We start from the raw sequence: 24,311 nt of genomic DNA on the forward strand, positions 1-24,311 counted from the left end.
CCTGCAAGTTCCCAGACATTTCTGGGGGGAATGGCCCTAGCCCTCACCCTCCGATCCAACAGGTTCCAGACCTGCTCAATGGGATTGAGATCCGGGCTCTTTGCTGGCCATGGCAGAACACTGACATTCCTGTCTTGCAGGAAATCACGCACAGAACGAGCAGTATGGCTGGTGGCATTGTCATGCTGGAGGGTCATGTTAGGATGAGCCTGCAGGACGGGTACCACATGAGGGAGGAGGATGTCTTCCCTGTAATGCACAGCGTTGAGATTGCCTGCAATGACAACAAGCTCAGTCCGATGATGCTGTGACACACCGCCCCAGACCACAACGGACCCTCCACCTCCAAATCGATCCCGCTCCAGAGTACAGACCTCGGTGTAACGCTCATTCCTTCGACGATAAACGCGAATCCGACCATCACCCCTGGTGAGACAAAACCACGACTCGTCAGTGAAGAGCAGTTTTTGCCAGTCCTGTCTGGTCCAGCGACGGTGGGTTTGTGCCCATAGGCGACTTTGTTGCCGGTGATGTCTGGTGAGGACCTGCCTTACAACAGGCCTACAAGCCCTCAGTCCAGCCTCTCTCAGCCTATTGCGGTCAGTCTGAGCACTGATTTAGTGATTGTGCATTCCTGGTGTAACTCGGACAGTTGTTTTTGCCATCCTGTACCTGTCCCGCAGGTGTGATGTTCGGATGTACCGATCCTGTGCAGGTGTTGTTACACGTAGTCTGCCACTGCGAGGACAATCATCTGTCCGCCTTGTCTCCCAGTAGCGCTGTCTTAGGCGTCTCACAGTACGGACATAGCAATTTATTGCCCTGGCCACATCTGCAGTCCTCATGCTTCCTTGCAGCATGCCTAAGGCACGTTCACGCAGATGAGCAGGGACCCTGGGCATCTTTCTTTTGGTGTTTTTCAGAGTCAGTAGAAAGGCCTCTTTAGTGTTCTAAGTTATCATAACTGTGACCTTAATTGCCTACCCTCTGTAAGTTGTTAGTGTCTTAACGACCGTTCCACAGGTGCATGCATGGTCATTAATTGTTTATGGTTCATTGAACAATGGGAAACAGTATTTAAATCCTTTATAATGAAGATCTGTGAAGTTATTTGGATTTTTACGAAATATCTTTGAAAGACAGGGTCCTGAAAAAGGGATGTTTCTTTTTTTGCTGAGTTTATATAACGTTTTTTTTTTTTTTTATCAAAGTTGCCCGGATGTCACGTGTTCTACTTATATCAGTACACTCGTAACAACGTAACCATTACGAACCTCACATTTAACAAATAAGCCATTACATGTTTTTGTTGACCAAATTCGACACTTTTGTTGACCTTCATACAAAACTCCTCGCTTTGTGAGTGGAAAAAGAACCGAAACAACCCCACCTGCCGGAGAAAACATATTATTGGTCCAGTTGTCCATGTGGCTTCGCCTCTATTTTCAATGAGTGCTAGCTTTGTGACTTTGTCAAGTCAACCCGCTGGATAGGAAAATTAATGTATAGTGCATAATGTGGAAGGTTATTATCTTATTCAGTGATTCGTAATTTGTTTAACAACAGTTTCCAAAAATAATGATTGAACGTTATTTATGTTTACATACTGGATCCAATGTGTAACGTTACATCCGGGGTGTTGCTGCCTCTACCGCGCAGACTCGTCTCTGCGTTTTCGTGTTAGCTAGGCTGGCTAACAGTAGCCTAGCTAGCTGGCTGCCGTCGACTCCAACTGGATACATGCAATATCGATGGATACAAATAGATTTTCGACATGCTTAAACTGTGTACATGTGAAGTGTACTGTTGAGAGTGCAGTGACAACACAGTCCGTAACATGCGAGCGAGATTAAGAACAAGATATTAGCAAAGTGTGCGTCTTTAACTAACATCTAGCTAGGAAGTGCACTATCCAATTTATGGTGGCTTTGTTGATCCATTTGGTGTGTTTCGTCCTCGTCTGTATTGAGGGAAAATGAAAAAGTTCAATATCAGAAAGGTGCTGGACGGCTTGGGTGCTTCATTTTCCGCTGCATCTCCACAACATGGAACTAGTCAAAACGATGTGATCCAAGAGACACTACAGTCGGAGCATTTTCAGCTCTGTAAGGTGGGCTACTAACTAGCTAGCTGTTTTGCTGGGAATCATTGAAGTTTACCGCCAGTTAGCAGGAGCTGTGTTGACACATATTGACAGCGCGTGATTTTTACATCTTTAGTGTCTAAGTTATTTGTGTCTATGCTGACATTGCATTGATGCGGGTCTTGTAACTAGCTATAGAATTGCTAGTTGTCAAGATAATCAACTGACTGCCTCTCACAGTCCCAATTTCTGGTATTGCCATTGGCCAAAGCAGCACGTAAGCAAGGTGATATCATCTTTGTCTTTAATGTCCTCAACCAACCAGTCATAAATTAAATCGGAATAATCCTCTGGATTATGTAGTGGACTAAACTGCACTCCATGGTCAAGGAATTTTATTCTATAATAAAGTGATAATGTCATTCAGTGTTGTTGGCTAACTAGCAAGCTACAACAACTATCCAATGATCTGACTGTGACAGGGAACACCTGGCTTGTCAAATGGGATAGCTACTTTCCTAGAAATATTTAGAAATATTTTCTTCTGTGGAAAAGAGACACTCATCTAGATATGGATTTAAACTGATCATACATCTTTTGTATTTAGACGAAAACAAATGCCTCTGAAATAATGTCACAGTTTCCTGGATACAACAAAACATGAGATGACGTAAGAGTACTTGATTGTCTGTCAAATGTAAAATGTTGAATCTGGATGTGATCTAACAGCTAATGCAGAATGTGTTCTTTGGCTCCTTCAGACTGTGCGACATGGCTTCCCTTACCAGCCCTCCTCCATGGCCTTTGACCCTGTGCAGAAGATTCTGGCTGTCGGGACTCAGAGCGGAGCTGTGAGACTGTATCTTTTTTGTCTTTAAATAGGGAACTCAACAAACAGTATTAGCAATCCCAGTGCAATTAGACCTATCTCTGAGATTATTCATTTATGACCAGTTTCCCAGACAGGGTTAAGCCTGGTCCAGGATTGAAAAGCATGCTCGATGGAGATTCTCTGTTGATAGTTATATGGGACCTTATATTGGCGTCAGTATAAGATCCTCAAGTACAGTAAATTAGGAAATTGTGGTTATAAAGGATTACCTAGTAGTACCACATGTTTCTCTGAGCAGCAGAGTCAGGTTCACTATATAGGGAATAGGATGCCGTTTGGGATGCACCCTCAGACTCATTAGTAATATCTCTACCATGACATGATGAGCTGCTCTGCTGCCATATCCTGGGGAGCCAACCTGGCCCAAGTTCCTCCACTGTGCTGCCTGGTGTGTGCCAGCATGCCAGCCCAGTTCCACCTCGTGGCCTAGGCTATGTGCTTTGAACATCACTGGTCCTGCTGTGCATGTCTGTCAGACCATGTGAGAGCGCACACAGCCAAGCTGCTGGCTACATTCTGCAGGCCAGGCAGGGTCCCAGTCCTCATTGGTGAAACATACGCCTGGAGAATAAAATAGCTGTTGGATTTGTACAACTCCCTAAAGGCTCAGTCAGTTAAACTCGACTTGGGTAAACATATTGCTTTGAAGGTCATTCAATGGCATGGCACCAGTTTATATTGTTCTCAGAGAGTCTTTTTTTGGCATCATGTCATGCTCTAGTTTAGAGAATGTTTGCTTTGCGCAGCCCAAAGTAACACAATCTAATGTATGTCATCAGGAGCATCTCATTGCTCCTTGGTCAGGTCGTTATTGTAAAAGATAACGTGTTCTCAATGACTTACCTGATTTAAACAAAGCCAATATATGAGCAGCCATTTACCATATGTTTGTTATTTATAGGGATGGGTCGCTCTATTCCTTTATCAATCCCAGTCTGTATCCTAGGACCATTGTTTGGTTATAATCCACCTCCTAAAGAACGTAAACACAGACTCCTCCATGTCTTAGTGGTCTAAAATGGTCTACATTTTATAGATCTGTCTCTACTACCACAGTGTTTTTATCTTCATATTTTATGGACATTTCCACTACTTATCTAATACCTTTATTTCTATGGCTCTTGGCGACGGGTAGCCTAGAGGTTAGAGTGTTGGGCCAGTAACCGAAAGGCTGCGGGTGTCAATACCCAAACCGACAAGGTGACATCTGTCGACGTGTCCTTGAGGAAGACACTTAACCCTAATTTTCTCCAGGGACACCTTACTACTGTGTGTGTGTGTATGTATGAAACCTGCAGCAGTAGTCTAATTAAGAAATAAGGCCCAAGGTGGTGTGGTACAGTGCATTCAGTAAGTATTCAGACCCCCTTGACTTTTTCCACATTTTGTTATGTTAGCCTAGTTTTTTCCCCCCTTCAATCTACACACAGTACCCCATAATGACAAAGCAAAAACAGGTTTAGTCATTTTTTGCAAATGTATTAAAAATAAAAAACTGAAATAAACATTTACGTAAGTATTCAGACCCTTTACTCAGTACTTGGTTGAAACACCTTCTTTGGTGTCTTCTTTGGTATGACGCTACAAGCTTGGCACACCTGTATTTGGGGAGTTTCTCCCATTGTTATCTGCAGATCCTCTCAAGCTCTGCCAGGTTGGATGGGAAGTGTCGCTGCACGGCTATTTTCAGGTCTCTCCAGAGATGTTTGATCGGGTTCAAGTCCGGGCTCTGGCTGGGCCACTCAAGGACATTCAGAGACTCGTCCCAAAGCCACTCCTGCGTTGTCTTGACTGTGTGCTTAGGGTTGTTGTCCTGCTGGAAGGTGAACCTTCGCCCCAGTCTGAGGTCCTGGGCGCTGGTGTAGGTGCAGGTTTTCATCAAGTATCTCTCTATTTTGCTCCGTTCATCTTTCCCTCTATCCTGAATCTTCTCCCAGTCCCTGCCGCTGAAAAATATTCCCACAGCATGATGCTGCCACCACCATGCTTCACCATAGGGATGGTGCCAGGTTTCCTCCAGACGTGATGCTTGGCATTCAGGCCAAAGAGTTCAATCTTTTTTTCTCCTGGTCTGAGAGTCCTTTAGGTGCCTTTTGGCAAACTCCAAGTGGGCTGTCATGTGCCTTTTTCCTGAGGAGTGTGTTCTGTCTGGTCACTCTACCATAAAGGCCTGATTGGTGAAGTGCTGCAGAGATAGCTGTCCTTCTGGAAGGTTCTCCCGTCTTCACAGAGGAACTGTGGTGCTCTGTCAGAGTGACCATCTGGTTCTTGGTCACTTGCCTGACCAAGGCCTTCTCCCCCGATTGCTCAGTTTGGCCGGGCGGCCAGCTCTAGGAAGAGTCTTGGTGGTTCCAAGCTTCTTCCATTTAAGACTGATGGAGGCCACTGTGTTCTTTGGGACCTTCAATGCTGCAGACATTTTTTGGTCCCTGTCCCCAGATCTGTGCCTCGACACAATCCTATCTCGGCGCTCTACGGACAATTCTTTCGACCTCCTGGCTTGGTTTTTGCTCTGACGCGCACTGTCAACTGTGGGACATTATATCGACAGGTGTGTGCCTTTCCAAATCATGTCGAATCAATTGAATTTACCACAGGTGGACTCCAATCAAGTTGTAGAAACATCTCAAGGATGATCAATGGAAACAGGATACACCTGATCTCAATTTTGAATCTCATAGGAAAGGGTCTGAATACTTATTTAAACATTTTTCTGTTTTATTTTGTATACATTTTCCCCAAAAATCTAAACCTGTTTTCGCTTTGTCACTATGGGGTATTGTGTACATTGATGATGATAAATGTTGTATTTAATAAATTACATTAAGGCTGTAACGTAACAAGATGTGGAAAAAGTCAAGAGGTCTGAATACTTTACGAATGCACTGTATATGGCCAATATACCACGGCCAAACTTCTGTTCTTGGGCACGCTGTTGCGGCGTGATATAATGGCCGTATATCAAAAACTCCCGAGGTGCCTTATTGCCTTATAAACTGGTTACCAACGTAAATGAAGCACAAAAAAGACATGTTTTGTCATGTCCATTATCAGGCAATCAGCATTCAGGGCTCAAACCACCCAGTTTATAATACAGTAGTGTTACCGGTTACAGAATCTGAGGCGTTTGACACTAGTTCCTACTTCACAAATGTCAAATAGCAGAAGAGCAAGTTATTTGCGTGTTGTGTTATATTGTAAGCTGTTTGGTTTTCTATTGAAACACATTATTGTTTGTACATTTCCATGTGATTGAGATATGCAGGTTCTTGTCTTATGATGATTGTCATCATGTTGTCATCTGATATGAACCCTCTTGCTGTTGTGAAATGCTGCAAGGCGAACCACTGTGGTTTACCAATGAGGAAGTGACAAGTGACAACTGACAAGTTGGTAGAATAGCCTTTCTCTCTCTGTGGTGTAGTTGTGCTTAGCATACCTGGGTTAAAATATACTGAACAAAAATATAAACACAACATGTAAGGTGTTGGTTTCATGAGCTAAAATAAATCCAATAAAGCTCATTTGCATGCTCATCGTCCTCACCAGGGTCTTGACCTGACTGCAGTTTGGCGTCGTAACTGACTTCAGTGGGCAAATGCTCACCTTTGCTGGCATGCTGGAGAAGTGTGCTCTTCACGGATTAACCCCGGTTTCAACTGTACAGGGCAGACCGCGTGTATGGCGTCGTGTGGGCGAGCGGTTTGCTAATGTCAACGTTGTGAACAGAGTTCCCCATGGTGGAATTGATGGCAATTTTATTGATGGCAATTTGAATGCACAGAGATACCATGACGAGATCCTGAAGCCTATTGTTGTGCCATTCATCCGCCGCCATCAACTCATGTTTCAGCATGAAAATGCACGGCCCCATGTCGCAAGGATCTGTACACAATTCCTGGAAGCTGAAATGTCCCAGTTCTTCCATGGCCTGCATACTCACCGCCCATTGAGCATATTTGGGATGCTCTGAATCGACGTGTACGTCAGCGTGTTCCAGTTCCTGCCAATATCCAGCAACTTTGCACAGCCATTGAAGAGGTGTGAGACAACATGCCACAATCAACAGCCTGATCAACTCTATACGAAGGAGATGTGCTGTGCTGCATGATGCTGATGGTGGTCACACCAGGTACTGACTGGTTCTCTGATCTACGCCCTTACCTTTTTTTGTAAGGTGTCTGTGACCAACAGATGCATATCTGTATTCCCAGTCAAGTGAAATCCATAGATTAGGGCCTAATGAATTTATTTCAAATGACTGATTTCATTATATGAACTGTAACTCAGTAAAATATTTGAAATTGTTCCACATTGGGTTTTATATTTTTGTTCAGTGTACTATTTGAAATCTTAAATACTTTCAGAGTTTGTTCTAGCCTACCTGAAGTGTCAGATGGGTGGGGTTTACAGTTTTGGGACTATTCTATTGGTCTAATTGAGCCGGGCAGACTCAATCAATTACAGATCAAGTATTTGAACTGATATCAAATAGTATTGGAACCCAAGTCTGCTACTAAGAACAGTGGCTCTCAACTAGAAAGGAGATGCTGATGCTATCATAGGGACCACATGTGACTACTTCCTGTGCCATGACATTCCAAAAGCATGTGTATTGGCTTTTCATGAGAAGTGGAAAACGTTAGCGCTACAATATTCTTGTAATTGATTGCGTGGTGGTGATGAGTGAATCCTGTACTCTGTCAGTAGCCTAGCAGCAGCTATGTCAACTGTAGGAGTCTTGGTGTTAAGGCTGCTGCACAATCACCATGAACTCAACTGCTTTTTGGACTTGGGAGAAAGAGCTCTACTCACTTGATCACAGTAATTGTTCAGATGACGTATGCGGAGTGATCACTGACATTACACTCATCATCAAGTGACTCTTTATAGTCCCCTGATCAGATGATATTGTGATGCCTACAGTGAAAGCTGCCTGGTTAATGGCACTCTGTTGGGCTGTAGTGTAACCCCACCTTAGTTTGTTCAAGGCATTCAGGGGTTGTTTGATTATAGCTGTTGTTAATCCTGTTCAAACAGACATTATTTCAGTGTGTCTGTCAGATCCAAGCTAATGACACAGTAGCAAGTACATTGAGTGTACAAAACATTAGGAACAGCATCTTATGTTGCGTTGCACTCCCTTTTGCCCGCAGAACAGCCTCAATTCGTTGGTGTCGAAAGCATTCCTCAGGGATGCTGGCCCATGTTGACTCCAATGCTTCCCACAGTTGTGTCAAGTTGGCCTGTTAGTGGCATGTGGCATTATCTTGCTGAAAATATAAATTCTGCAGATCGATACACTGCTGCCATGAAGGGATGCACATGATTGGCAATGATGTCCTGTGGCATTCAAAACGTTGCTCCACTTTTATCAAGGGGCCCAATGTTTGCCATGAAAACAGACCCCACACCACCACCAGCCTGCAATGTTGACACGCAGCATGTTGGATGTATGTACTCATGGTTTTCTCCATACCCTAGTCCTCCCATGGGCGTGAAACAGCAGGAACCGGGATTCATCAGACCAGGCAATGTTTTCCAACTTCAGTGTTTTAGTTCCTTAGCCCACCGCAACCACAGTTTCTTGTTTTTTGCTGAAATAAATGGAACTCTAAGGTCGTCAGCTGCCATACCACATTCATGTCAAGGTACGATGAGTTGTGCATTCTTTTCTGGGTCTTTGGACAGCAAAGTTGTACTGGACTGTCAGTTGACTAACTGGCACTTAAATCTTTTGTCTTGCCCATCCACCCTCTGAATGGCATACATGCACAGTTTATGTCTTAATTGTCTCAAGGCTTGAAAATTGTTATTTAACCTGTCTTCCTCCGCTTCATCTACACTGATTTAACAGGTGACATCATTAAGGGATCATAGCTTTCACCTGGATTCACCTGGTCAGTCTGTCATACACTCAGTGTATACAGTACAGCAGGCCTTATCTCTGAGCATGTCTGTCATCTGGTGCTCTTTTCATTTTCACGACCAGGTACATTAAGGAGGCTGGCAGTTGCCCCCCCCCCCCCACACACACACACACGTTGCGAGCAAAATATTTTAGTGGCCCTCCTCTAGACAGCGGCCGGATGGTAATTCCACCATGATAACAAGTTTAGTTTAGTGGCCAGCTAACTTAGCAATCAATCGAAGAAATGTTAGCTAACATGGGCGAATTGACTATCGGTGACTGACATAACGAGAGAAACAACCAAATTTCGAAATTGCACCTTGTGTATTCTAACTCGCAACAAACAGTAAGTTGAGACTCTGACTGAGTTTCAATGCTTTTTTTTTTTTTTTATGATCCGAGGATCATGGAAAGAGCAGGTGTTCCTGATGTTTTGTACACTCAGTTTATTTCCATTGATTCTTGAAGAATATAACTTATAAATGCCGCCCTAGCTTTCTAACCCCATTAGAAACCAACATATAAGCTTGTTTTATCCCTTTGTTTGTAGACAATGTAATTGTCAACAAACTACAGATTGGCCCTAAGTATTTTTAAGCGAAATCTAATTTAATCTACACTAATTTTGAGACTGCTATTGGTTCAATTCCACAGTGAATTATTTCTCACATGACTGTTCCCATGGTTGCTTGGCAGTTATGTACAGTATATCAGTGGCCTTGGGGTCATAGTTTCACAGTGTCAGCAGACAGGAAACCTCTGACTTGAATTACCCCACAGGATGCATCCCAAATGGCACCCTATTCCCTATATAGTGTACTACTTTTGACCAGAGCCCTAGTCACAGGTAGTGCACTAGGGAATAGGGTGCCATTTGGGACACACCTATAGAGAGAGAGCTGAGACTCCGCAGTAGCCCTGTGCTGCCTGTCTAATTGGCTTCCATACTGATTGATGCATAGCGTTATGAATAAGTAACACTGTCATGGTCTACTGGTTTTTATTTATAACTCCCTCACTTGTATTTAGTCAGTCATATGAACAGATATAGTTGTTGTGTGGAGCGGAGTCAGTGTTGTTTTAAAAGCTACGGGAGGGAAGCAAAGAGTCTTGACTTTCTGTGGTTGGGATCTCCAAGCTCCTTCAACTGCTCTTGGGCTCAGGGAAAATACATCATACAGACCAGATCCATTGCTGAAGTTGAATGCAACATGGTCTAAGCATAGGAGGATCCCCATGTGCCAGTCGGATACAGTACTACCATGCCTCCCTTTTTTAATTACTATACATCTGTATTGTTTTTCTCATTGTTTCCTTGAACCCTGCCAGAATGGGTATTTACACAAAATATTTACACGATGTCTGATGCTGTATGTGTCTTGCTGGTGACATATCTAATTTCCCCTGGGGATGTCTATGAACCCAGATGCTGATGATGAATACATAGTCCATCTCTCCTGTATGGTCTGTTCCTTGACTGAGCTGTTTAGTTTTGGCCGTGTGGGCGTGGAGTGTTACTGTCAACATGAGAGTGGTGCAGCTGTCATTCACCTCCAGTTCCTGGTCAACGAGGTGAGTCCCGCTCATAGAGTTGGGTACAGGGCACATCTTTGCATTTTTGTTCCCCCTCTAACCAACTCTATTGTCCCGCTCCCCAGCAGCACTCCCTAGGGCTCTGTCTCAATTCCTTGTGTCCTTTCTGCTCTCACCTTCTCGAAAGGCATTTGAGAAGAAGGTCCGAGGGACAGAACCTCCAATGCCTTTTGAGAAGGAATCGAGGAGAAAGGACATTATGGAATCGAGGAAATGCTATTGATAAAGTCCTGGATTGAATCATTTCCTTATCCCTTCAGCCCTAGTTAGTCATCCCTTCAGCCCCATTCCTCTGCCATTATATAATCTGTTTTATCTGCTCATTAGCATGCACTAGTCAGTTAGACAGTATGTAACTAGCCTAGTGGTTCTTACCCAATGTTTAAAGGGTAGGTAGCATAAACGTAACCACATTTAACACATGGATTTGTGTCAAAAGTCCCAATGCAAAGTTACAGCTCACTTTTCTATTTTGGGATTTATTACATAAAACCGATCAAAATGCTGGAAGGACCCGACAGGCCAGCCTATTCCCTATAATGTAAACTCCAACAGAAAATAACATACAATGTATCACTTCAAGTTAAATCAAAGCGTTTTCACTCATGACTACCGGTTTCAATTAAATGTCCGGCCAACTTACAAACAAATACTTTTTGAATGTATTGTTACAAATCGACTTCCAAACTTGCTAGCCAACTAGCCTGCTAACGTTAGCCCTAGTAGCCTGCTAACGTTACATTAGCACTGAATGAGTCAGCCAGTTGCTATCAACACCTAGCTTAGCTACATTAAAGTAAGCACATTGGAAATAATGCCATCTAACTAAATATCAAGGCATGTTAGCTATATGCAGTTATCTTAGACAGCAAGCTAGCAAGAAGGAGAACAGATGAGGTACCACCGTTACACAATTAGAGCAAACCGGTATGATTTTCTCTTTCGTTTTGAGCCCACAGCAAGAAGGCACTGGAGCCTGCAATGCTAAAGGGTTCCCAGTAGATAACACAACCACAAAGTCTGTGAAGAGCATGAGGTGTGGCTTACGTTAGCCTGCTTGAGTTAGCTGCCGTGCTAGTATACTAGCTCGGTAGCACAGAGTAGATCCTCCATATGACGTTGAGAAATAGTGCATTGTGGGTAGTTCCGGAAATAAGTTAATAAATGTCAAAACCCCAAAACATAAAACCCCAAAACATAACTATGTTTGTAGTTATAGGTAACCAGACTGTGACTACAACTAAGTTACTAAGTCTTTGACCACACTGTGTTGTGGTCAAAGAAAAAACTCATGCTTCCTACCCTTTAATGGACCATGAATCTTTACTAGTGAACACATTAAGTAAACAGTAATGTTGGCTTTGTGGAGGCAAAACTCTATAATGGGTTCTTTATTGTATGGACACGATACTATCTTATTCAGCCCTACCTCTGACTCAGACCTGTCCTGTTAGCATGTTCACTGAAGTTGTGTTCAGTAGGCAGGCAAAAACGAAAGAAAATGTCCAAAATGGAGTGAAATGTGTACTTGTCGAATAAGAAACACACATTTTTGTCAAACTTTTTGCAACCATGTGCCATTATGAACATGACCCTGTTGGTTCTTTATTAGATGTGTGGAGGTATTATAACCCCTTTATAACCACTATCAACAGGGGGCGCTAGTCAGTGCCTTAGCTGATGACAGCGTTCATCTGTGGAACCTGAGGCAGAAGCAGCCAGCTATCTTGCACACTCTCAAATTCAACAGGGAGAGGTACGTAGGTATAACATGAACAGTGGTCATATTTGAATAGAGCTAAAGCTGTAGCTACATTCAAGTAGGCTAACTTAGACCCATGAGTCATCATATGAAATATTCCCTTTTAAGTCTTTTCTCTTGTCTTGATTCACCCTCTCTGCGGTTGTGGTTACGTCCAAAATGGCACCCTATTCCCAATATAGTGCACTATGTTTGACCAAGGCCCATCAAAAGTAGTGTGCAATCTAGGGAATAGGGTGCAAAGCTGGGACGTACCGTGTGTCCAAAATTACTCCTGCTGCTTGTTGAATCTCCCGCTTCTCTGTCTGGCCAATAGCCCCTGAACCTGCTTGATACCATAGTAACCAATTTCCATCTGCTTTTAGTGATATATCATGTTTTATTCTAATGAAAGACTTCTCAAGGATCAGTCTGAAATGGCACCGTCTTCATTTTATAGTGCACTACATTTGACCTGGGCCCATAGGGCAATAGTGTATCATTTTGGACACAGCCAGTCAGTTGCTTGCTACCAGATAGGAATTCACGCTGCTGTCTGTATGCAAATATTACACTGTGTATTTATTATGGACCCTTTTTGTCACATGAGAGTGTAGGTTCACCTGTTAAATACTGTAGATTATTTGATATGACCCTTGCTAAGATAGGTTATTAGGTCCCCCTTTCTAATGTGTTTTAATGCGTGTATTTTATTGCTTCAGAGAAAGCTATCAGATTGACAGTATTTGACAGGTGAACCTACACTTGATGTAGTTATGTTTGTTGAAGTAACTAAGAAATAATATACTCTTTCTCATTCACCTTTTTACATTATTCCCTCCCATTTTGACAGGATCATGATCAAATAATCATAATGTCTGCATCCGAAATGGCACCCTATTCCATATATAGTGCACTACTTTTGACCAGAACCTTATGGGCCCAGGTCAAAAGTAGTACACTATATACGGAATAGCATGCCATTTGCGATTCACCTCTTGATTAGTTTTGCCTTTGCCACTACAGGATCACATTTTGTCACCTGCCCTTCCAGAGTAAATGGCTGTACATTGGCACAGAGAAAGGAAACATCCACATCGTCAACATTGAGTCCTTCACACTCTCAGGCTACGTTATCATGTGGAACAAAGCCATCGAACTGTGAGTTTGTCTGTCTGTATTATGCTGTTATCTGCTTAGGTTTCTATGTCTACGTCCCAAATGACATCCTATTCCCTACGTGCTCTAATCAAAAATAGTACACTATACAGGAAATATGGTGCCATTTGGGACGTTATCTGCTTAGGTTTCTATGTCTACGTCCCAAATGACATCCTATTCCCTACGTGCTCTAATCAAAAATAGTACACTATACAGGAAATATGGTGCCATTTGGGACGCAACCTGTGTGTTAGTTAGAAGTCTGTCAAAGACTGTGTTTATTCTTTTGCGCCATTTCTGCCGTGTTTTTTGTATTTAGACCAAGGGTTTTAAACCAAGCCCCTAGGGGTACGCGGAGGTACTGCAGCGGGACCATAAAAATGTATATTTAAAAAATATATCTTCTTTCTAATGATGTCAACTTTATTTTTCAACTCCTAATATTGAGCAAATTACACTCTTTGGAGCCAATCACACTCACTGGAGTATCTGACATATGCTTTGAAAAAGTACCTGCAAATACTGTAGGCTACCAGTGCAGCAAGTGCTGCTGGTAAGCTTTTTTGACTTGGACATACTTTTTTGCCAACACATGGCTAACCTGTGTTTAACCAACTAAACAGATGCTCTTAGCGAAAATGTGTTAGTAGTTACCTTTCTACCGCATAGGCTAAGTTAAAGTTTACACGTACTCTTTCAAAATAATGAAAAACGACCTCCCAAATCTCCAAAAGGACTAATTCGAGGCATAAATTAGTTGGAGCACGCAAGAAAAAAAGCAGAGAGTAATAACTTTGTTCAGGATGAGTACAGTTGACTGACATTTCGACGTCAAGCTGACGTGCTCTTTAGTGTCAGTCAGTCACCTGTACTCATCCTGAACAATGGATTAAAGTGATTTAAAATTAATTATTCTCTGCCTTTTTTCTTGACTGCGCCAACTCCTTTCTGCCTTCGAATTAGTCCTTTTGGAAGTTTTTCTTGGTAAGCCCTTTTCATGATTTTTGTCATTGTTGTCGAGCACCCCTCTTTGTTTGGTGAGGTGTGAAAGCCCACCTGAAATCTTATCTCCCAAATCTATTCATTTTAAAATGTTGTTTACTTCTCCTTGCCTTTATCATTCACCTGATGGTAAGACAAGACGTGGTATTTTTTCCCCCACTAACGTACAATGGGGGTCCCTGGGTTTGCCTGGGAGGGGGTTGAAGACCCCTGACTTAGACTATTAATTTCCTTGACAGCTGGGGAAGTTGGAATGTAAAACCAGGAAGAAGAATTTAATTGGATAAGAAGTAGAAGCCAAGCATGTTAGGAGTGAGCATGTTCCCTCCATCTCCCCTTGTTCCTCCTTAGGTCCTCCAAGTCACACCCTGGGCCTGTGGTCCACATCAGTGATAACCCTATAGACGAGGGAAAGGTAGGAACTTTCCAAAGAACATTAATTTATTCATTCCAGAGATTCATAACATTACTGATTATTTACAACATTCTACTAAAAATCTAATTTTCTAAATGTTTTGATATTTTGGCAGATTTTGATTGGATTTGAATGTGGGAGTGTTGTGTTGTGGGACCTGAAATGCAAAAAAGCTGACTACCGCTACAATTATGATGAGGTAAGGCATCTTCCTGTGGCTGTTGGTTCCTGTGGGAACTGACTGGGGAGAGGGGAAGTTCCATTTAAATATGAAATACACAGTGAACAATGTTGTTCATGATTTGTCGTACTACATTATTGGTCTTCATTGCTTAAGTTTGTATTGGGGCTTTATGTTGATGCTCAATTCAACATAATTATTGGAAAGTACCAATGGATTTGTAAGAAATGTATATTTTTGTGGATTCTGACTGATTATGTAACAATATTTTGGAAAAATAGTATGTTAGATATAGCCTTTTCTAAAAGTCATGAGTCATCCACACCACAACATGCTGTTATTATTTCCCTCAAAGTTAATATACACTATGAAGCAGCCACTCTGTGTGTTTATTCCTCTCTATATATTTTCTCTTCTCCTCCAGGCTATCCACTCAGTAGCCTGGCACCATGAGGGCAAACAGTTCACCTGCAGCCACTCAGATGGAACTCTGACTACATGGAACGTACGCATCCCTGCCAAGCCTACAATCACCATCACACCACACGGTACGTTCTGTTTTACACACAGACATACCACCAAGGGTCTCAATGCACCTTAGGGGGGGGAAAAGATGGATGGAAACAGCACAACATAGGGAAGCCGATGTGCGTTAGACCTTTAAACAAGTTAGCATTCACAAGGCTGCAGGGCCAGACGGATTACCAGGACGCATACTCTGAGCGTGTGCTGACCAGCCAGTGTGTACACTGACATTTTCAACCTCTTCCTGACCCAGTCCGTAATATCTACATGTTTCAAGCAGACCACCATAGTTCCTGTGCCCAAGAACGCCAGGGTAACCTGCCTAAATGACTACAGCCCCATAGTACTCACATCTGTAGCCATGAAATGCTTTGAAAGGCTGGTCATGGCTCGCATCAACACCATCATCCCAGAAACCTTGGACCCACTCCTATTCGCATAGCTCCCCAACAGATCCACAGTTGACGCAATCTCTATTGCACTTTTACACTTTCCTTTTCCACCTGGACAAACGAAACATCTACATGAGAATGCTGTTCTTTGACTGCAGCTCAGCATTCAACACCATAGGGCCCTCCAAGCTCATCACTAAGCTAATTACCCTGGGACTGAACATCTCCCTCTGCAACCGGATCCTGGACTACCTGACAGGCAGCCCCCAGGTGGTGAGGGTAGGCAACAACATATCCGCCACACTGACCCTCAAAACGAGGGCCCCTCAGGGCTGCGTGCTTAGTTCCCTCCTGTACTCCCTGTTCATCCACGGCTGTGTGGCCATGCACGACTCCAACGCCATCATTAAATTTGCCGACGACACAATGGCGGTAGGCCTGATCACCGAAGACGATGAGACTGCCTATAGGGAGGAGGTCAGAGACCTGACAGTGTGGTGCCATGACAACAATCTCTCCCTCAACGTGAGCAAGAAAACGGGGCTGATCGTGGACTACAGGAAAAGGAGGGCCGAGCACACTCACATTGACAGCGCAGTAGTGGAGCAGGTCGAGAGCTTTAAGTTCCTTGGTGTCCACATCACTAGGAACCTATCATGGTCCAAACACACCAACACAGTTGTGAAGAGGGCATGATAACGCATATTCCCCCTCAGGAGAATGAAAAGTTTTGGCATGGAACCTCAGATCCTCAAAAAGCGCTACAGCTGCACCATCGAGAGTATTCGGCTTCTGATCGCAAGGCGCTATAGAGAGTAGTGCGTATGGCCCAGTACATGACTCGGTACTGGTACCTCTTGTATATAGCCTTGTTAAAATTATTTTGTGTTACTATTTTTCCTTTAGTTTATTTAGCAACTTTTTAAAACTTTTTTTCATCTTTGCAATGTTGGTTAAGGGCTTGTAAGTAAGTATTTCACGGTGAGGTCTACACCTGTTGTATTCAGCGCATGTGACAAATACAATTTCCAGCGCGTGTGACAAATACAATTTCATTTGAGCACGCCTAAATGAGTTCTGATAGACTATATGTTTATGTGGGCATTTAAATACATGTTTACTAGTTCTATTAATCAGTGTACAGAAAATAAAAACATTTTGTGTGCAAAATGACATCTCAGGTAAGCAGCCCAAGGATGGAAAGAAGCCAGAACCATGCAAACCTATCCTTAAAGTGGAGTACAAAACGACAAGAGCTGGGTGAGTGATTGGTTGTCCTAATAAGCAATAATAAATATAAGCTAGACCAGGGACCCACACGTGGTGCCATCTGGGGCCCTGTCCTGCGACACACTTAACCATATGATAGGTCTTGTATTGTTTATTTAATTTACTTGTTTATTATCTAGGAATGCCTTCGTGATCATGTCTGGAGGCCTGTCCTATGACACAGGGTGCAGGAGAGCCTGTCTGACAGTGATGCATGGGAAGAGTACTGCCCTCCTGGAGATGGACTATCCCATCGTAGACTTCCTCACGCTCTGCGAAACACCATATCCAAATGGTGAGTTAGAGTTTTATACTATGGAAGCATATAGCTGTAAAAAATCCTTTTGAAATTGGATAATGATACATTTTGAGACCCACCGTTCCTTCAGAAAGTATTTATAACCGTTGACTTATTCCACATTTTGTTGTGTTACAGCCTGAATTCAAAATAGATTCGATTTTTTCCCCCTCTCACCCATGTACACACAATACCCCATAATGACAAAGGGAACATTTTTTTTTTTTTTTTTTTGAAATTGAAATATCTCATTTACTTAAGTATTTGCACCCCTGAGACCATACTTTATAGATTACAGCTGTGAGTCTCTAAGAACTTTCCACACCTGGATTCTGCAACATTTGCCAATTTATTATTTTCAAAATTCTTCAAGCTCTGTCAAATTGGTTGTTGATCATTGCTAGACAACCATTTTCAGTTCTTGCCATATATTTTCAAGTAAATTTAAGTCAAAGCTGTAATTCGGCCACTCCGGAACATTCACTTTCTTCTTGGTAAGCAACTCCAGTGTAGATTTGGCCTTGTGTTTTAGGTAATTTTCCTGCTGAAAGGTGAATTCATCTCCCAGTGTCTGGTGGAAAGCTAGTTTTTTCCCTGTGCTTAACTCCATTTTGTTTCTTTTTTTTTATCCTGAAAAACTTCCCAGTCCTTAACGATTGCCCATAACATGATGCAGCCACCACTATGCTTGAAAATATAAGCAGAGGTAATCAGTAACGTGTTGTATTAGATTTGCCCCAAACATAACACTTTTTGTTCAGGACTAAAAGTGAATTGCTTTGCCACATTTTTTTTAGTATTATTTTAGTGCCTTGCTGAAAACAGGATGCATGTTTTGGATTATTTTTATTCTGTACAGGCTTCCTTCTTTTCACTGTCAATTAGATTAGTATTGTGGAGTAACTTCAATGTTGTTGATCCAGCCTCAGTTTTCTCCTATCACAGCCATTAAACTCTGTAACCATTTTAAAGTCACCGTTGGCCTCATGGTGAAATCCCTGAGTGATTTCCTTCTTCTCCGGCCACTGAGTTATGAAGGATGCCTGTATCTTTGTAGTGACTTCACCGTGCTCAAAGGGATATTCAATTTTTTTTTACCCATCTACAAATAGGTTCCCATCTTTGCGAGGCATTGATTAACCTCCCTGGTCTTTGTTATTGAATTTGTGTTTGAAATTCACTGCTTGACTGAGGGACCTTACAGATAATTGTATGTGTGGGGTGCAAAGATGAGGTAGTCATTCATAAATCATGTTCAACACAATTATTGCACACACAGTCCATTCAACTTATGTGACTTGTTAAGCACATTTTTACTCCTAAACTTATTTAGGTTTGCAATAATAAAGGGGTTAAATACTTATTGACTCAAGACATTTCAGCTTTAAATTTTTTATTAATTTGTATAAAAAAAAAAGAAAAATGTTTTAAACATAATTCCACTTTGACATTATGGGGTATTGCGTGTAGGCTTGTGACAAAATATCTGACATGCCATAACTTGGTATATTTGGAAAGAAGAAATCTGGGAGATTGAGGAAATAACCAGAAAATAGATAGGCGTTACATAGTTCAGAATACACAAGATCAAGCACACACAAAATAAAAATAAAAATAATAATTTTATTTTGAACGTTGTCTTTCATTGACAAGCTATGAGTGAATTATTGATTCACAGAGCTGGAAACACATCAGATGGCTTCCACAACATGTGAAAAATAATGGGATTGATAGACCCAACAACTAGAAATGGGCAGATGTTTTAGTAAGTGGTGTCAGGTGTGGTCACGGGACGTTTCCAAGTGTCCCTAAACCTCTCCAAAGTGGCATATGTCTGTAAGTTAGATAATTCCAGTGCTATTACATATTTGCAATCCCTAAATGCTATTTGTTCAGTATGAGAACACAATTCATACCATATCAACCTCACTCAAACATTGTGGTGGTGTTTTTTTCAACCTCTCCAAAGTGCCTGAACGTTTAGCCTAGGCATATCCAATGTATTGGTCCCACATACAAATTAACTGTTTACAAAAACAATATAAAAGCAACAGATATACATAAAATATATATAAAAATGTTTTATCAAACAGACTTGGTTAGACACGTGTCCTTCACTAAAAAAAGGTGCAAAAATATAAATAAGCTGAACTATTTACAAATGGCATTCGTGTTGGTTTTACATCCCAGGTGTAGGTGATTAGATTTCACTTTCACCGTAGCTTGTGCATGTCATGATAGTCTTTGAAGCAGTCCCTCTGCCAGGAAACAAAAAGCGAACTGGCATTTCAGACAGAAGATCTGGCATTTCCCCCTTTTTCCCTCCTCTGTGTTTTGTGCAATGCTTGCAGTTCTTCCTTTTGTCTTTTGGCATGTGTGTTGGATAGTGGCGTTCACCTTGAGTGGGGGTCTTGTGATGGTTGTGAGGTTGCTTTTGGCCCCCAATTCGGCCATTTCAAACACCAGCTGCTCTCGAAGGCCAACTGGGAGAGAGGGGTTTGACCTTTTGCTTTGGCCATCTGCTTGTGGAGAATGAAAGCGTTTACTGTAGAAAACCTCTCTTATACCACTTCCTGGTCTTGTGGAGGACCTGGTAGTAGCCTATCAGAGCATCAGATAGGTCGACACCCCCCATGCTGGCATTGTAGTCCTTCACAGGAATGAGGACTTTCTTCCTTTTTCACCCTCCTTGAGACATGGTTGTTATTGAATGCCTTATGCTGTGTGGTGAGTATGGTTACTTCCCTAGTGTCTTTCTATTTCACAAAACGCACCTTGTTCAAATCAAATTCTATTGGTTACATACACGTATTTAGCAGATGTTATTGAGGGTCTAGCGAAATGCTTGTGTTTCTAGCTCCAACAATGCAGTAATATCTAACAATTTCACAACATACACACAAGTCTAAGTTAAGGAATGGAATTATGAATATATAAATATATTGGCGAGAAATGTCAGAGCGGCATAGACTAAGATACAGTACACTCCCAGGGCCCTCACCTCCTCCCTGTAGGCTGTCTCGTCATTGTTGGTAATTAAGCCTACTACTGTTGTCGTCTGCAAACTTAATGATGAGTTAGAGGCGTCCGTGGCCACGCAGTCATGGGTGAACAGGGAGTACAGCAGGAGGCTGAGCACACACCCTTGTGGGGCCCCAGTGTTGAGGATCAGTGAAGTGGAGGTGGTGTTTCCTACCTTCACCACCTGGGGGCGGCCCGTCAGGAAGTCCAGGACATTAGTGTAGGATGCTGATGTCAAGCCTAAACTTTATCTGTAAAGTGACTCACATAGAAGGTGTGACGAGCACACACACAATGCAACCAGTAACACTTTGGGGACAAAGGAAGAGGTGAGAACCACAAATTAACAATGGCCATGAGAGTTTAGTGATCTCTCCAAAGGATGAAACTTAGAACAGCAAACAGTGAACTAATATGAAGCATAGACAATAACTACTTTGGAATTATATAACATTGAAATGACTTGTTACATAGTCCTATGTAAACTAAATCCAATGCACAAAAAGCAGACAACTTATAATAAACTAAATAGATATAGTAAATTATCTATGTCAAGTCATGAAAATAATTTACTTACAGATCTAAAAGTGGATCCAATCCTTCTAGAAAGCAATCTTTGTCGGCCGAGTCGAAATCCTCGCTGTCCAAATCGCTCCCCTGATCCGAGTCCGACTAGTATTTTATTAAAAGCTTCTGTTTTGGTATGCTTATTCATAGCTGCCTTCTTTTTAGCTTCCTGTTCGATATTCTTCGTTTTTACCTTTCTTTCCCCCTTAAGAAGCCATCTTTTATTCTAAACGATGAAATCTGTTTACAATGTAATGTAGCGTGCTTTGTGCGTCTTGTCTCTGGGCCAGGTAGCAATAGTTCGCATTATACATAAAAGGTTCTAGGCCTTACTTTCTCCCACCCAGGTCAACTGCATATCCCTAGAAAACGTATCTCATTGGCTACAGGACTATCAAGGTGCCATAATAGCCATCCCCTGTGTAATAATGGATGCCTACGGCACGTAAGCAGCAGACGTCATATTTTTGATGCGCAAAGATATAGTCACTCGGTGGACATTCACATGTTGCCATTTAAGTCATACATTACCAGACAACATTGGCAATAGGCTAGATTTGTTCCTACCAACCTAAGGATTCATTTCATACCCCCCATGTATCTATAACTCAAACACAAACCAAATGGAAGCTTACTTTGTAAGATGTTTGGTGAAAACGTTGTGTAAAATATCAATTTTGACTCTCGGGGGTGGTGGTCAATAACGGTAGGTCACAGGCAGCCAAATAAGACATCCTCATTTTATTTTTTGATGTATCCTTTATTTAACTAGGCAAGACAGTCAAATTCTTATTTTACAAAGACGGCCTACCCCGGCCAAACTCTCCCCGAACCCGGACGACACTGGGCCAATTGTGCGCCGCCCTATGGGACTCCCGATCACGGCCGGGTTGTGATACAGCCCGGGATCGAACCAGGCTGACGCCTCTAGCACTGAGATGCAGTGCCTTAGACCCTTGCGCCACTCGGGAGTCCCGGATTTCAGTGTGTATTGACGTATTCTGTGTTTATTTAGTTTATGCTTCACAACGCTAACCGGAATGTAGGTAGCAGCCATCTTGAAATGAGGTTTTCGGCACAGCCTGCCCTTATACATTCGTATGCCCATATATGATAGTAAGTCACACCAAAGATTTTAAGGCACAGATCAATAGCCAAGATACTCAGCATTCCGCAGACACCCTGCTTTTGCAGAAAAGCGCTACCGTCCTCATACCAGACTGAATTGAATAAAAAAATATTTACATTTTAAGAGATTAAACAACAAAATGTGGAAAAAGTCAAGGGGTGTGAATAATTTATGAAGGCACTGCATATTAAACTTCAATATCTAACGCTGTGATTATGATTTCTTTATCAATACTTTTCTGTCGTTTTCCCCACGGTTTAACTCTTTTTAACATGTTTTTACTTTTTTTTCTTCTGCGTCCTCACAGATTTCCAGGATCCTTATGCCGTAGTTGTCCTTTTGGAAAAGGATTTAGTTGTCATCGACCTTAGACAAATTGGGTGAGTTTTGTAGTTACAGTAGGCTACTGTGTGCTTACTTGCATGTTTACCTATGGTGGCACGATACATGGAACGATGGCCTGCTGTTTGAAGACTTGACATATAGTAGGGGGGAGGGGTTGGAATGAAAGCAGAAGACAAGTTTCCATTGGACACTAAAGTAATATTCTTCTTTTAGTCTTAGTGTCTTACAACCACAGCTTTTTCCCTTTTTGATTGACAGATACCCAATATTTGAGAACCCATACTCTCTGTCGATCCACAAGTCTCCAGTGACGTGCGTAGAATATTTTGCTGACTGCCCTCCTGAACTCATACCTGCACTTTACTCTGTTGGCTCCTGGCAAAAGAGACCGGGTTACAGTAAGAAGGTAACTTAAAAAAGAACATTTTTGAAAATAGGCTTTATCCCACTTAAGAAATGTGTTATGTGCTTACAATTTTTTTTTTTAAATATTGGAACAGGGCTTACAGAATTGTTTTATATTGGAATAGGGCTTTGACTGTATTTATGTGGTCACAAGGTTATATTTGTGTAGTAAATGCCTTTTTTTGTATTTCCAGGAATGGCCCATAAGTGGTGGTAACTGGGGCCAAGGCACACTAAGCTACCCTGAGATCATCGTCACTGGGTGAGTACCTACCGAACACCTGAAGGCTGAGACAGAAACACAACCATAGAGGTCCTATAATTCCCCTCTATAAGTAATTATTTATACTTCTATGTGCGCAACACTTACCTAACACAAACTGGATTTCGATTATGTATTTACGGTATGTATTTACAAACAAAACTGTTCTCATTTTCCTTCTTTGCAATGAACAGACATGCTGATGGATCAATCAATTTTTGGGATGCTTCTGCAAGTGAGTGGCGATTCATTTGATTCCTTCGATTATGTAATTGGATGAAATAAGAATACCACAGTGGTTCGTCCCTTTTGTAAAGCAATGGAATACATTTGTGTGTAGTATGTAGTCCCAATGACACCTGTAGGTCATTGCTCATAGTTCATTATAATATCCCCCTTCCTTTGTCCTAGTAATGCTCCAAGTACTGTACAAGCTGAAGACTGCCAAGGTGTTTGAGAAGGCTCTAAAGGGCGGTAAGGAGGAGAAGCCGAGCACGGAGATAGTGGATGAGGATCCCTACGCCATCCAGACCTTGTCGTGGTGCCCAGAGAGCAGGATGCTGTGTGTGGCTGGAGTCTCTGCCCACGTCATCATCTATAGGTTCAGCAAACAGGAAATAACCACTGAGGTGGTGCAGGTAACTGTAGCAACCAGTTTCTCAATATCATACCAATGCAGCGTTTTGAATATACAGTTGAAGTCGGAAGTTTACGTACACCTTCGCCAAATACATTTAAACTCAGTTTTTCACAATTCCTGACATTTAATCAGAGTAAAAATTCCCTGTCTTAGGTCAGTTAGGATCACCACTTTATTGTACGAATGTGAAATGTCAGAATAATAGTAGAGAGAATGATATATTTCAGCTTTTATTTCTTTCATCACATTCCCAGTGGGTCAGAAGTTTACATACACTCAACAACTTAAATTGTTTAACTTGGGTCAAATGTTTCGGGTAGCCTTCCACAAGCTTCCCACAATACGTTGGGTGAATTTTGGCACATTCCTCCTGACAGAGCTGGTGTAACTGAGTCAGGTTTGCCTCCTTGCTCGCACACGCTTTTTCAGTTCTGCCCACACATTTTCTATAGGATTGAGGTCAGGGCTTTGTGCTGACC

At 42.2% G+C, this 24,311-nt stretch overlaps 1 protein-coding gene across 9 annotated transcripts in view; it reads left to right on the forward strand.

Moving 5' to 3' along the window:
• The first annotated feature begins 1,653 nt into the window (after nucleotides 1–1,653).
• LOC139553226 (syntaxin-binding protein 5-like) overlaps nucleotides 1,654–24,311 on the forward strand; it is a 43,482-nt gene continuing 20,824 nt past the window's right edge. For 4 of the 9 annotated variants that reach the window (XM_071365321.1, XM_071365325.1, XM_071365327.1 and 1 more), the window contains exons 1-15: nucleotides 1,656–2,110; nucleotides 2,845–2,942; nucleotides 10,377–10,458; nucleotides 12,135–12,235; nucleotides 13,247–13,381; nucleotides 14,735–14,798; nucleotides 14,914–14,997; nucleotides 15,404–15,527; nucleotides 17,078–17,156; nucleotides 17,306–17,460; nucleotides 22,488–22,560; nucleotides 22,784–22,931; nucleotides 23,125–23,192; nucleotides 23,387–23,427; nucleotides 23,604–23,830. In XM_071365321.1, the coding sequence (XP_071221422.1) occupies nucleotides 1,976–2,110; nucleotides 2,845–2,942; nucleotides 10,377–10,458; nucleotides 12,135–12,235; nucleotides 13,247–13,381; nucleotides 14,735–14,798; nucleotides 14,914–14,997; nucleotides 15,404–15,527; nucleotides 17,078–17,156; nucleotides 17,306–17,460; nucleotides 22,488–22,560; nucleotides 22,784–22,931; nucleotides 23,125–23,192; nucleotides 23,387–23,427; nucleotides 23,604–23,830 (1,614 nt within the window). In that variant the 5' untranslated portion in view covers nucleotides 1,656–1,975. Of the gene's footprint in view, nucleotides 2,111–2,844; nucleotides 2,943–10,376; nucleotides 10,459–12,134; nucleotides 12,236–13,246; nucleotides 13,382–14,734; nucleotides 14,799–14,913; nucleotides 14,998–15,403; nucleotides 15,528–17,077; nucleotides 17,157–17,305; nucleotides 17,461–22,487; nucleotides 22,561–22,783; nucleotides 22,932–23,124; nucleotides 23,193–23,386; nucleotides 23,428–23,603; nucleotides 23,831–24,311 lie in introns of all 9 variants that reach the window. The other 5 variants (XM_071365323.1, XM_071365322.1, XM_071365320.1 and 2 more) reach the window with 4 other exon arrangements.

This window comes from Salvelinus alpinus, chromosome 25 (assembly GCF_045679555.1).
Source record: "Salvelinus alpinus chromosome 25, SLU_Salpinus.1, whole genome shotgun sequence".
Taxonomy (NCBI): domain Eukaryota; kingdom Metazoa; phylum Chordata; class Actinopteri; order Salmoniformes; family Salmonidae; genus Salvelinus; species Salvelinus alpinus.